Genomic DNA, 14956 nt, shown 5'->3' with positions numbered 1-14956 from the left:
CGGACCCGCCCCCGCGCTGCCAGATGCACCCTTCCAGACTTTTCCAGCCCCCAATCTAACCAAAGATATTCAATTTTAAATTGTAATACAATCATGCGTTACACAAATATTGTAGTCACTTCAACTAAAAATGAGAGCGTGTGTGTGTATTAACGTGCTTTACGAAGCATCGTTTTTACCACATGCTCCAGTTGACTGGATTCCACACAAGTAAAAGAATTCCAACACGTATTGTTATGCAACTCAAAAATAGAAGGACTCAATTATTCTTCACCGAAAACCTAATCAACAAGAAATCTTGTACACTGGAAAAAGATATAATGTTCCCGGAAGGAGCCAATGCCGGAAACAAGGGCTTGTGTCTAAGCGTGGCAGTACTGTGTCCCAGACCAGGCGCAGTACACACCTAGTTGACAAATATTATGTAGGAAATTATCTGCATTACTCTATCCGTCTGGCAGCGGTACTGGAAACTCTTGCAGCTCTTTACACCTAAACTGAAACTGAGGTTCGTAGTAAGTGGTGAGGCTAGGCTCTGTGACGCAACCTTCCTTCCCTTCTGTGTGGGGGAAAGGTAATTCTTCTGTGTGTGTGTGGGGGGGGGATGTTAATGCGTGTATGTTTGTAGGGTGTGTATAAAGAGGGGGGAATACGTGTGTTGAGGCACGAACACACAGCACCGCTCCTGTGCCAGGTAAGTCCACTACGGGCTCACCATAGCCCGTGCTACTTGCCCCGCTCCTGTGCTAGGTAAGTTACGGGCTCACCATAGCCCGTGTTACTTGGAACGTGTTCCGAGTAGCTGAATCTATAACAACAATAACGTGTGTTGAGGGGTATAATGCGTGTATGATTGGGGGGGCTGGGGATTGTGCCCTTTGAGGTGGGGTCTGTACGATGGGGAAGAGGCGGCATATTCTAGGCCTGAATACCTCCTTATGTTATGTTCCTGAATGATGTTCTGACGTTTGCCATTGCAGAGTATGCTGCTGATGTTATCCTATTAATAAGCTAGTCCGGAGTTAGACTTAGTATCATATTAACTCCCAACTTTTTTCTTGTCACTACAGGGAAGGAGTTTTCCTTCATTCTGTACCTTTCTTCTTGTCTCTTATCACCTGGTCCCATGCGTTTTCATTACTTTACACATTCTCAAGGTAAACGAAATGTCTTTCATCCCAAACCTGGTTTCAACACTAGTAACACTGTGTTGTGTCTTCCCTTCGTATCTTAACTAAAAAATCTCCCTAATACCCTTTCTCCTCTTGATGTAAAACTTACCTTTCGACAAACGCACTTCGTAGTAATCCCCCAGTTCACAATGTTCCTCCTGCTTCCAATGCGCTGAAGTCCACTCCATTTCCTGTTCGCCTTGTTTTCTCCAATACCTTATTGAAACTGGCCGTTCATTGAATGGCACTTAAGAAACACAAAAGAAGTGTTAATCTGACAGATTCTACTGTCTCTGCCCCAGGCTTAGACGGAGCAGCCCCATGCATGTCCCCATCCCACTGAAAGCAACCCCTTAAACCCCTGGAGATTATACTGGCCTCAGCACAGTATGTAACCAGTGGTGCGGAGCCACCTACACCAACTGTGAGCGGACTTGCTATAGAAGCAACTTGCTATAGGACTTGCCTCATAAATATCTCTTTGATATCCCCCAGAGTCAAACTTAATATGTGTAAATACTCTATGCAAATAAAGGGATCTAGTCTATGGTACTTACTCACTAATGAATTGAAAAGCTGTCCAACTTTTGCCTCTAATAAAAAATAAAACCAAAAAGCACCTAATTTCATCATCATAATTTCCTACCAAGTGCCGTAACTCGCACTGTCTCTAGTGCTACCCAATCCCCCAATATATGTACCTATGCCATACAACTTACCATTGTAATCATTGCTGATTGATTGATTGATGAAGATTAAGCCACCCAAAAGGTGGCACGGGCATGAATAGCCCGTAAGTGGTGGCCCTTTTGAGCCATCACCAGTATCAATAGATGATACTGGAGATCTGTGGAGGTGCAACTGCACCCTGCGTGACGGGAGATGTCTCCCATGAACGTGAATCATTGCTGCTATCTTGTATCATATTATACACAGTTTGCTACATTATATCTTGCAATAAACTCAAGTTATGCCAAAATGTAACTGTGGATTACATTGTATCCCTAAATTTACTTTAATGTACCTACTTTTTTTCTGCCAAATTTCTTATACATTTTTTTTGTACTTTCTTGCAATGCGTTTTTGTACCTTCTTGCGATGTGTTTTTGTACTTACAATGTACCTGTAAACAAATTTTTAATTTTGCTAGAAATTACCTGCTTAAGATTATATATTAGATTAAGGATCTGCCCGAAACACTATGCATGCTAGTGGCTTTATAAGCATGTTTAGTGGCTTTACAAGGATTTACAAGTAGCAGAACATACGCAATACTCATGCCAACCCCCGACTTACGAAAATAGAACAAAGAGAGGCATTATTCACCTTTGGACCATTAACTACCCAACCAACCTACAGTGCACCCCTCTATGTATGTATATCCATGACATATACATACATATATATATAAAGTGGGGGTTGCATAAATAAAAACAAACCCCATCTCCCCGACACGGGAGACATCTCCCGTCACGCAGGGTGCAGTCGCACCTCCACAGATCTCCAGTATCAGCTCTTGACACTGGTAATGGCTCAAAAGGGCCTCCACTTACGGGCTATTCATGCCCGTGCTACCTTTTGGGTGGCTTAATCTTCATCAATCAATCAATCTCCCCGAGCAGAGGAGCAAAAACCCATGCACTGCCCAGGGCAAGGCCCCCCTCGAAAGGAGGAAGCCTCACTGGACAAACACCTCAATCATCTCTGGGGAAGAAAACCCGTGATGAAGGTAGACTAGGCTTATCAGTGGCATCCAAAAAATGCAACTCTAGCCACGTGCAGCTGAGGCAAACAAGACTTACACAAGTGGGGCTAGAAAAATAACATGCACATATTATTTATTTATTTATTATGTATCCCATACCCATCCTGTGCGCGGTGGTGGACACGATGACAGCACATAATGGGTTCAGGAATTGAACCCCACAGTTCCTTTAGCTAAGCAAGTGACACTCTTGTAAAGCAAGTTACACAATTGGTAATATTACATACATAAAGACTATTGATATGTATATAATAATTATATATATAATAGTATAAACATATACTATTGTATATATAGTATATACATATATATACAATAATACATATACTTATTATATATGTAATATTATGTATATAATTATTATATACATATCAAGTCTTTTAATATAAAGTGATTCAAGAAGAGGCCCACAACAGTCTCTATACAAGGCATATAAAGCAGAAAAGGGACTGAACACATGCACGCCCCCGCAAGACAAAAATCTCCAGGAGTACTACCAACACTTAGCTGATGTATGAATCAAGGAAGGGCAGCAGGGTATTGAGAACTCCTCCCACTAGAACACCAGACACATGACTGACAGGGGCATCAGGCTGGGGCCCGGAGTTGACTGAGTTGCCATCTATTGGCGGGCGTATGTTGCTAACTAGTAGTTAGCTCTAGATAACAAAGTCAAGATAATTATCAGGAGAAAGCGCTAAGCCATTATGACTATATAGCACTTGGAAGGAATGAGGATAAGGATTTACGATAGGACGGAGTGATGAACAAAAGTGTGTACAAAGTTTGTGATGGGGTTACAACTCTTTTTCCATGCATTGCTTGTTTTGGGGCGCTCTATCTTTTTGTATTTTTCTTTCGGGCAGGGTTAATCTTGTATCCCTAGACTACTTAGCCTCTATTGAGGATGCCTGGTTCTACTCCCTGGTAGGTACTCCTAACTTAGAAGGGCATGATGGGGTGTTTATGGCTAGGAGCTATCCAGGTAGGCAGCTTCAGAAGGCACTGAAAATGTGGTGGCATGTGTCTTGTAATGGTTTTATCAAATACAGTATTAGAGATTTTGCAAAATATGCATCAGTGTATTGGCTAATATCAAACAGAATTTTTTCAAAAAGTAAAATTTAACATTTGCTCTTTGTAACATAAACAAGGAGTGATGGTTTCAAGCTCAACAAATAACCACAATGCAGGACTGAAAATCGGTGTTTTTCACCCAAAGGGTTATAAGCCCATCCCTGGAAACAAACCGAAACTGCCTCTATTTTCCGCTTGTTACAACTTGTAATAAAGTTGTTACATCTTGGCTTAACGTGTTTATGATGAATTAGAACTTTGTTACAACTTGCTATATTGGTTGTTATAACTGGTTAGGTGTTAAAACTTGTTCGAACGTTGTACCAACGTCGTAGTTTCGGTGTGTGTTTGGCCGGATGGAAATGCCTACCTGTATGACTAACCATCCTGCGAGATGGGGACTTTTATTACCAAAGCTACCTTATTCACTCTTGTGTTGATGATATCCTCAAAATGCATCTGGAGTCTGCCAGTGCAGACTCCGGATGCATTGTTGCAGACTCCAGTCTGCACTGGCAGTCTGCCAGTGCAGACTGCCTATCACATGCCTCTGTATGGCTAACCATCCTGTGTGATGGGGATTTTTTAGCATCACCTAGTTAGCTTTTTTGACACACTGTACTCCCCTTCATATAGTCTAGGGTAGCTGCACAAATGCAGATGTACTTCATGTATTAATAATAATAAAAAAAAATACCCGCCGAATTGTTAATGACAAACTCAAGTTTTAAACTAGCTGGAAAACAATAATCAGGGCAATCAGAGAGGGACTTTTGACAAGCCGCCGAATTCCTGTCCACGTCGAGGCACTTGTGTTAGTGGCCCTCAGGTAAATATGAATGAAAAAGAAAACTGTTTACTTTACATTGTAGAATACAGTCAGTTTCTTTCTTAATGACAAGATGCTATACAGGCCTCGATTCACTAACCAACATGGGTCAAAACTGCAAATTGAACTGTCACAGCAATAAGTTAGGATACCCTATGATTTCGGTATAATTGCATTCACAAAAGAGATTGTATGACTTGCACAAACCTCTGGTTCTTGTGACATTGTGCCATAGTAATTATGAATTGCTCAATTACTGTGACTGAATTTTGTTTCCTTTGCTTATATGCAGCATTAGGGGAAAGGGATTACCATTCACATAAATTACTGTATATCATCTGATACTTGTAAATAAGATAGAATAACAGGGATGTGTACTTACAAATGTGTACCATGCCCCCATTGGTTTGGGATCATTAGGGTGAATGTAATTTGCCTCTGACTGTAACTATGAAGTATCAGTTATCAGTATCTATATTGTTATTTAGTGTCAAGGTATAAATATTATGACATAACAAAGCATCTTTAAAGAATTTCAGTAGGGTAAGTACTCTGGCCATGAAATGCATTTACAGTATACCTAATCTAAAAAAGGTTAAGTTGCAGTCTGAAATACAGATATGCATTCCATTAAAAAATATTCTACAGTTCCAAATAAAAGATAAATCAAATGGCAATATTTAAGTTTAATTTATTTCATTACTTCTGGCACTCCCAAGAAATGGGTGGCTACAGCAAGTTCCTCACGGAGAGACTGTCACACCACAAACTTTTCACTATTTCAAGCACTCTAACAAATCCCCCACCCACCCATTTTTTCCACACATCATTCCACTCTTACTTGCCAAGTTAAATTATTCTAAGGTAACCTTCTAATATTTCCTGCACTTCACCCATTCCACTACTTCACATTTCCCTCACCCCTTTCACTCTTTACTTGTACACAGGTACTTCTTTATTTCTATACCCATCCCTTAATTCTAAAAATTAAGAAAAAAAATACAGTAATACATTTACTCTGCTAGCAATCTACCCCATCCATCTTCAAGCCATGAAGAAGTGAAGCAGTGACATGACCACCTGACAGACTTAAAAGGTGTGCCTTATCTTGTCAGCCTTTCTAGGGTTTATAGGCTTACCAAATATATACAGTACTATACTGTAAAAAAACAGTACGTTCAAAGATTTTCTTATCTACTGAGGCTTCAAGTTTTTGTAGCTTTACCTCTTGCTACCACTGTAGACATGACAAAGCTTAAGAGAATTTCAGATTATCTCAAGTATGCTAAAGCTGAATAAGGAGAGTGAACCGTAACCTAATGACATTCACTAAATGTCATCAGGATCACTTATATCATCCTCACTGAAAAGGAAGATAAAATATAGATAAGCAATAAATAATAATAATAATTTATGCTGCAAATGGCTGTACATAAAAGTTCAGATCTAGCTTGCTACAACCAAAGTAATAAGCACAAGTGTATCTGCTAATTACTGTAAAGTACCTGTATTGAGTTATATTACACAAGTGTACAGTATCTCATGTGATGCATATTTCCTAAAATATGATCTTATTGATAGGTTGAATCAGTTCTTCTATGATATTTCAACATACTAAGGTAGTAAATATCATATAATCAACAAATGTACTTTCACAACCCATTGTACTTTCTTGAATTCATATGAATAAGAAATTGTTAAAACCGTAATAAATCTTTACAATGTCACAACTTTCAATGGCTCTCAGATAATGTGTAGCATAGAAGGACTCGTCACTACAACAGTGGGCACTAATATCGTCTAAAAAGTAATCTCGCATCTGTCTTTAATTAGTTGTCAAATGAGGTTGTTTAACAATGTCCCAGCTTGTATGGTTGTGAACTGTTGTATCTGTTAAATGCTGACTTTGAAAGCTATATTGAATGTAAAGAAAATTCTCCACCAATATGCACCGAGGCTCAATACTTGAGTTAATGTCCATATCTAACAGAAATAATTTACGGTTATCTTTTTTTTATCATAAGGCAACAACATTTCCAGTTTTCCAGTCAGCAACATTTGCTTGTTTCAGGCATTCACTTAACACTTGTTACAATCTTGGCTGAAAGTAAGTACCAGTAATAGTACTACTTCATGCATAAAATTGCATGCAATTATGTATTAGTTTTTTATGTTGTGAATTTCATAGAAGTGATGGGAAATATGCAAGAGGATGACCATGGGTATTATATAATTACTGAATTACAAGACTGTACTGACGAGCACTTGTTTATTTTTCATTTATTAATTTACTTACTTGTTTTCAAGAAAGTAAGAGAGGTTTTGTCAAAATTTTGATTTTGTAGATAAAATAGTCCATATTAGTAACGTGAATAGATACAAATATATTAAACAAAATTGATGTTAGGTAAAAGTACGTTTCTACAAAGCTACGTATACTTGAGTGTTTAAATAAAAGCTAATATTATAAGACACATAATGAGAGGTTGCAGAGGTTTGTCAATTAAAATCATTAGTCAATTTTAATCTAAGTGCTTAAAACTAGTGGATATATTCTCATTAACATGTAAGTAGATATTGTATTGGCCTTTAATTAAAGTTAATGACAACACCTATGTAATACCGAGGGAAAGTTGTGATGATGAGAAATAATGAAAATAAAAAAAAAGTTATACATTAAGATGTTAATGAAATGATAGCATAAAGATTATTGGGTACACATGATATATTTTACTGTAGATTACAAAAATGGAACCATAGGTTAAGCTATTATAACAAAGAAATACAGAAAGTACTGTAACTGTTATGCAGTTCTTTACTCCATTAAGTATTGTTGCTTATTTTAGGTTCCTATACTTGCAAGACAAGGTTATACAATATACTGTAGATTTAAACAATAGGAATATAGAAAATACAATTTTGAAATCAGCATTTGTATTGGAATACAGTATAGGGCTTTAAAAATTCAAATAACAAAAGAGAATGTGTGGAATGATGTTCAGCATGTTTAGGAATTTGAGCAAAGGAACTTTACGTTATCTGAAGACATTTTTGTATGGTAATGATAGATGATTTTTATGACACGATAATTTTAATAGTAATTCATTTTGTCAGAGACAGGAAGACTGTCAATGGCTGTCATCCAAAATCATACATGTTATATACACTAAGGAGTTGGTAATGAAGGCCAAGAGGAAATCGAGTGAACCCGTGAACCTGGAGGATAAAACAACCTTGGGCTTCAAGGATTTAATATCCTCATGGCAGTCTTTAAGTTCCCTGTCCCCTGTCTCAGTATGGTGCATGAGACTGACTGTGCCAGTGCTGGCACTTAATTGGACAGATTCACCAACACACTTTGTAATAGGTCTAGATGTAGCAGGTCTATGAAATTTTTTTCTATTCCTTTTTGTTGAAATAACAGCTCATGAGGAGCGATGCACAACACAACTTGTGAAGTTGTAGGGTGCTGCTTTTGCCGAGGTTTTACACAAATGTTGTGCTACTAGTTCTGTCTGTTGCTATGTACTGTGTGGATAAATACTTTACCTGTACAGTTTAGTACAAAAATGTATTAATGCAAATTTTATTATTATTATATCATTAATTATTATTATTATTGTTGTATCTTTATTATTATTATTGAATCATTACCTATATCAATAATAAAATAAATTATATATTTTTGCCTACTTTAATTGGAGGCATAAATACAAAATTGAGGGAGCAAGATTTTATGATATACAATCAAAAGTAGGCTCTACAAATTTCACATCAGTCCAGTACTCTTCTTCGGGACCCTGACGCAAATACCTTGCACAATACGATTTTCCATGGTTACCACTTGAGGAGTATGCTTTAAGGAAGGGCAACTCCATCATGTGTGGCTTGTACTTGAACAGTAAATATATCCAGCAGTCAACTTCCTCCCTAGACTTTTGCAGCAAAACCTTTATTATCTGAAAAAAAAAAATGTGTAAGAATGTTAAGTGTGATTTCATGTTTTAAACAACATGACATACAAGCACATGTAAAAACGAGTCGTGTTGTGTTCTATAGTGGAGCGACCAACTAGACCCACTTGTAATTTGACTCACCAGGCAAGCCTTTGTGGGAAGTAATTTTCATGTAATAATGTAATATACTTTGATTACCCTCAAACATGGATAAAATCCTGCTACTGTATGTCCTCACTACAACTGAAAGGAAACATCCAAAAGATAAAAATATACCAAACATTGATTAAAGTCTGCTTTTATTTTTATTATATTATATGTTTCCTCTTTGTTATCATCATTCGCCTTCTCTTGCAAACCCCAAAAAACTCCCTTCATTGTAAACCTCCGCTGTTATGCCATACACTGGCTCACTTTTCCTTAAGAAATGCTGCAAATTGGTGAAAAAGAATTTGTAATCCTCTTGTCATGTATCTATTTTTTTTTTACACAAGATTGGTTAATTTTTCATCCAAAAGTATTACTGTATTTTGGTGTTTTGGTGCATTTTGAGGATATCTATGAATTTGATGGGTTGCTTAAATATCTAGTGAAAACAGCAAACATGCACATTCCAAAGAATATCTTATAAGATAGCTTTACAAGTAAGTAAAGGACCTTCAATTTAGATTGCAGTGAACTTACCTTTCTTTCATAATATCTAGGATGATCTTCCAATTTGTCAAGCGTTGCAAGCATTTTGTCATCAACTTCATAGACTTCACCTTCAATATACTGAAAAAAAAATGAAGATCACACAATTTACTCATATCAATAATGTGCAAACACCACATTCCTGTTAATGAGCTTTTATAAGTATGTAGTATAGTCATTAACAAACAATGGTTAGTTACATACACATTTATAAGGCTAAAATTGGAATGTGCAACAGTAATATGGTGCCCATATCGGCAAAAGCCCATTAATAAACTGGAAGAGGGTGCGAAGATATGCTACTACAGTATCTTGCCGACTCCTTAACCTGCCTCCCTCTTAACATGCACCAAACCAAAAAATTACTCCCCCACTCTCTCGTTTCCTTACTTTTTGCATAAAAATTTATAATTCTAAAATAACAAATTATTTGTTTTTTCTTTGCATGCAGGCAACGTGACAATTTTGATGATGGCCACTCTTTTAAAGACTGAAAGGATATTTTTAAGTTCCTCCCAAAAGACACCAATATATACAGTACTAGTATACCTTTAATTTAAATAATCTATCCGCAGCTAAAGCCAGACGTGCACCGAATGCTTCTCAGTCATCACCTGCTCTATTTTAAAGTAAAGTATTTGATAATTTAATGGCAGGTACAGATATAAAACCAAGTGTAATACTGTACAGTACAGTACTGTATAATACAGTATTCCACACTGTACCTCTCCTTTTCCTGGAGCAGCCAAGGCGTAGGGAATGTTATAGCGTGATGCTATTACTAATGGGTATTTCTCCTTTGTAGTACCAATGTCTATTAGCCTGCTCCTCCCATTTTCTTCTTCTGTCAAGCATTTATGATTAAACTCATTTTGCCTTAAGGTTCCATAGACAAAGACCAAGTTCCGTTGCATATTTCTGTAAAAAATACAGACAAATATTAGATAATGCTAAGCATCAATAGCCTAATAAAGCAATGGTCATGATCAATGCAGTCATTAGCAGTGCATCAATACATGATTGGCCACCTGCAGGTATATGCTGCCTGAGATTCAGCCAATTGCCAGCCTCACTGTGCTCACATTAGGACTTGCCAGATCTAGTCCTAATGCAGAGGAGTTGGGCAGCCAGGGCTGCTTTACTGCACCTATGAGAGCAGTTATAGTGTCTAGAGCAGTGTTTCTCAACCGGGGTTCTATCGGGGTCCCTCAAAAGATAGTGATAAATAAACTAATTCTTATCATATGCAAATATACAGTATTTTAGTTATTTTTTAATTACATTTTTCCCATTAAACCAGTATTGAGAGTAAATACAGAAATTGTCTCCTTTTAGTTGACAATAAAATCTGTGAATGTTTTTCTAACATACAACCTAGAATTATTTTAAGGTACAAAGGTTGAGAAACTCTGGTCTAGAGAGATGCAATATATCTACAAACAAAAAATTTGTCAACAAGCATTTCAAAATGGGTATAGGGTACATATTAACCAACTACATTATTCTACCCAGTATTTGGCACAGCAAACCTCTGATCATTATGACATGCTGGTCTATAAAATGATTGTTCCCCCTCCAAAACTATTAGATTTTGGCAAGGGTTTGCATAGATGATTTTAATTTACTTTTAATAAAGCACTGTGTTAGCAAGATAGTTTTAGTCTACAATAACATGCTGAACAATTCAACCTCACATAGACCAATAAAGGACATTACAGCATGTACAGTATATTAAGCATCAAGCCCATATTAATAACAATAATATTATAGATAATATAAAAATTTTATTAATAAGAATGTACATACAAAGAACATAAGATGAGGTGACAATTGTAGGGGCAGGGGTTATACATCACTACCATGCAAAGCATTTTGGGCAAAACTTAAAATATTTTTGATAAAAAATTTATCTATAGGTATAATGGGGTAAACAATTTAATCAGAAAATTACTTCCCCCTCCTTTCGTTTCCTTACCTTTTGCATAAAAATTTATAATTCTATAATAAACAGGACTAAATGTATGTTGTACTTTTTTTCATAGTCAATTTACCATGAAGCAATTAATGGAAGTTTTATGTAGACCTATATTTAAATTGGGCGAACCATAACATTGATCATGTCACGTTTTACAGACGATTGGCATTCAGATGGAAAACATAACACCATACATGTACAGTACTTAGATTAAGGACCTGCCCGAAACGCTGCGCGTACTAGTGGCTTTACAAGATTGTAATTACTATATTATGTATCCTCACAATCCCAATGTATCTTCTTGTATGTATATAAATAAATAAATAAATAAGTAAATAAATACTGTCCTGTATCAAGGATGAGTAAACCTGATTGTCGAGTATGGGAAAAAAACTGCTATACACTATACAGGTACAGTAGCTGCACAGTGGTCAGAGCAGTCTAGTTACAGATGCATTTGAGCAACATTTCCTTGAAGACTGTTCATCAAACAGTAAATAGGTACATAAGAGTTTGAGCCTTACAAGATTGCTGTCACCAACTATGGGAAACCACAACGACCAATGCACAACATATCTGTGCATGAACTTGCTGCAGTGCTAAGGTATACACTATAATTAAATGATACACCTGCACACATTTCAATAAGGCTTTCTTTCTGTTATAATTGTATACAGAATATAGTTAGGTTAAACTAGATAGTTAGATTAAGTAAGTCTTAAAAGCCTATATCCTTCTACTCCAGGCTATGATTGTATCCACAGCCTCAATGCCAAAGTTGGGTACAGTTATCTAGGTATATATGATTTTATTTTTGGCCTAATTTGAACCGATTATGTGCCTCTGTAATCCTTTACACCACCACCCACGGGATGGGTATGGGGTGCATAATAAAGAAATTGAATTGAATTGTCTAATTTGGGTAATTTTTAAAGACTACAGGTAATTAAGTACCCAAGATGGTTTGCTAATGAATTTTGAAATATACCCAATAGATTTGGGGGTAACCTAACCTGGGGGACCTTTGACAAGCCACCAGCTTCCTGTCCCCTCAGTGGCCCTCAGGTAAATTCATTATATTGTAACAATTAGAAGACGAAATTCGTCACAAAGTCTGTGTGAATTTGACTGAACCTAATTCTCAAATGTTTAATTAGCTGTCCTTCTGGGCTAAGTCATCACAGTACTCAGCAGCTGTTCTAGAGTACTATACGAGTTATATAAACCAGATAAAGACAAGAATACTTAATTATTAACACCCAACACCTACTAATACATACCTTTACCTGAATAAACATCTTATCTCATCTTACCTTTACATACCAACCCCCCACAACAACCTAAAGCTTATTTTTGTTATCTATTAAACATTTACAAGTATTATCTCTCAGAATGTTGGGTAATATGTTTATTGTTTGTGATGTGTGTCTATATATATATATATATATATATATATGTATGCTCACGTTGTACTCCACGGGGCGAGGAGACCTTCAGCTGCCTCATCACTTTATGGCTATTTTACCTCAATAAACTTATTTCAATTTTCAATATACAAGTAAATACAACAATAAAGCTTGTATGATATAAAATGTATCATATATGTTGTATGATATAAAGTATGCATGATATAAAATTCTTGCAAAGCCACTATACAAGACAAAATAAGATGAAACATATATTTAATAAAGAGCCAAAATAAATCCAAAACGTGCAGCGTTCCTCAGCAAGGAAGATGTTAACTTTATGAAGGATTATTATAAAGGATTAAGAAGTAGAAAGAGAGAAAAGACAGACTCACCGAGCTGGGCTGTGGCCTCCTCCTCCTCACACTCACCCAGCAAGTCTGACCATTCCCTGCCCATCGTGGCTCCCTTCCTGCCTCTCCCTCTCCCTCTCCCTCACCCTCTCCCTCTCCCTCTCCCTCACCCTCTCCCTCTCCCTCTCCCTCTCCCTCACCCTCTCCCTCTCCCTCTCCCTCTCCCTCACCCTCTCCCTCATAGCCGGGGAGGGGCTCACCCAGCCTCATTTGTATTAATATATACGAGAGTTCTTACAGTCTTGTATAGTCACTAGCACGTATAGCATTTCGAGCAGGTCATTAATCGTAATTTTTCCTGGAATACAACCAGGTACCCATTGACTGTTCGGTGAACAGAGGTTATGGATTGGGGCCCAGTCAATCCTCCCCGGCCAGGATACGAACCCAGGCCAAAGCCCTCGCGAGGTGAGTGTCTTACCACTGTGCCACAAGGACCACGGTAGGCCATACACATGTAAGGCGGCCAGCTATTATACAAGGAGGAGGAGGATAGCTTTTATACATTCTATACTGTGTTTGGTAATAAATCCTCAGATTAAATTAATCTAAAAATTAACAATATCCAAATTAGTAACAAAGTACTGCAGATGGTAAATTCCTTGGAGTTCTCATCGATAACAAGCTTAATTTCTAGGGCCACATTTAACATATAGCAAAAAAAGTTTATAAAACTGTTGGCATTCTTTCTAAGATTAGATATTATGTACCTCGCCCTGCCCTTGTAACGCTCTATAACTCTTTCATCTATCCTTATCTCAATTATCGTATCTGTGCTTGGGGTTCTACTACCCAAAACCCATTAATGATGTGACGACGTAAAATGAATTTTGTAACTAGCTCATCAAGAGTGTAACTTGCTTAGCTAAATGAATTGTGGGGTTCAGTCCCTGAGCCCATTATGTGCCTCTGTAACCCTTTCCACTACCGCCCACAAGATGGTATATGGGGTGCATAATAAATGAACTAAACTAAACATGGGTGGTTCAAATAATGAGCAATAAGTTCCGTTTTCTTCAAGATATGTCTTGATTCTCAAAATTGATGTCAAAAGCTCAAGTCCCATTCGATTTCTCAGTTTAGTTTTCATAGATGTTACTCTTGAAAATACCCGTTCAACCAGGGCATTACTGATTGGTAAGCTGAATATATTTTCAGTGCAGACTCAGCGAGGTCAATGAGCATTACTTAGAATACGAGAAAGAAGCGCTGTTTGTCGACATATTTGTATTTGTGCTGCTTTTTCATCTATGTTTTCATTTCTTGTTTTCATCTACTCATTATGCTCAATTAGTATTAAGCTTGTCATTTAAGTTTATCATGCCCGAAACGCTTTGCGTAATAGTGGCTTTAGGCATTGTATGTACTAGCTTACCTATAAGTCAACCAATCTTTGTAAAAATTTATTGTATGTATGTACCTTACCTAAATAAAATATTATTATTATTATTATTATTTGAATTCACATCACCTACAGTGTGTGGCACCTTACATAGATCTCACGTACAGCGCAACGTAAAGACAATAGGCTTTATCCAATTCCCTGAACATATGTTGCTCTTTCTATCGGCTATTATCCACCCTTGATCATGGATAACCTCCCTTACACTATTTCTGGCGTCAACAACAGATTACGTAGCGTCATTACCGCTCCCGTTGTCAACAACAGG

The 14956-nt window shown here is 37.1% G+C and overlaps 1 protein-coding gene across 3 annotated transcripts; it reads right to left on the bottom strand.

Annotated features, from left to right (window-relative positions):
- Positions 1-3000: 3000 nt before the first annotated feature.
- LOC123760361 (putative gamma-glutamylcyclotransferase CG2811) lies at positions 3001-13360 on the bottom strand. 3 transcript variants are annotated; one of them, XM_069338273.1, is made up of 5 exons: positions 13305-13336; positions 10218-10410; positions 9484-9573; positions 8657-8802; positions 3001-6206 (listed from the first exon to the last, which is right to left on the bottom strand). In XM_069338273.1, exons 1-5 carry the CDS (start codon positions 13319-13321, stop codon positions 6173-6175), a joined length of 480 nt encoding a protein of 159 aa, XP_069194374.1. In that variant the 5' UTR covers positions 13322-13336; the 3' UTR covers positions 3001-6172. The 3 variants fall into 3 exon arrangements, with proteins under 3 accessions (XP_069194374.1, XP_045601954.1, XP_069194373.1); XM_045745998.2 differs by lacking the exon at positions 3001-6206 and having other exon boundaries at positions 6238-8802; positions 13269-13360; XM_069338272.1 differs by lacking the exon at positions 3001-6206 and having other exon boundaries at positions 6238-8802.
- Between the last annotated feature and the right edge of the window lie 1596 nt (positions 13361-14956).

The sequence above is a fragment of the Procambarus clarkii genome, chromosome 39 (assembly GCF_040958095.1).
Source record: "Procambarus clarkii isolate CNS0578487 chromosome 39, FALCON_Pclarkii_2.0, whole genome shotgun sequence".
Classification (NCBI taxonomy): domain Eukaryota; kingdom Metazoa; phylum Arthropoda; class Malacostraca; order Decapoda; family Cambaridae; genus Procambarus; species Procambarus clarkii.
Note: the sequence above shows the minus strand (reverse complement) of the source record. Positions and strands in the feature narration are given on the sequence as shown.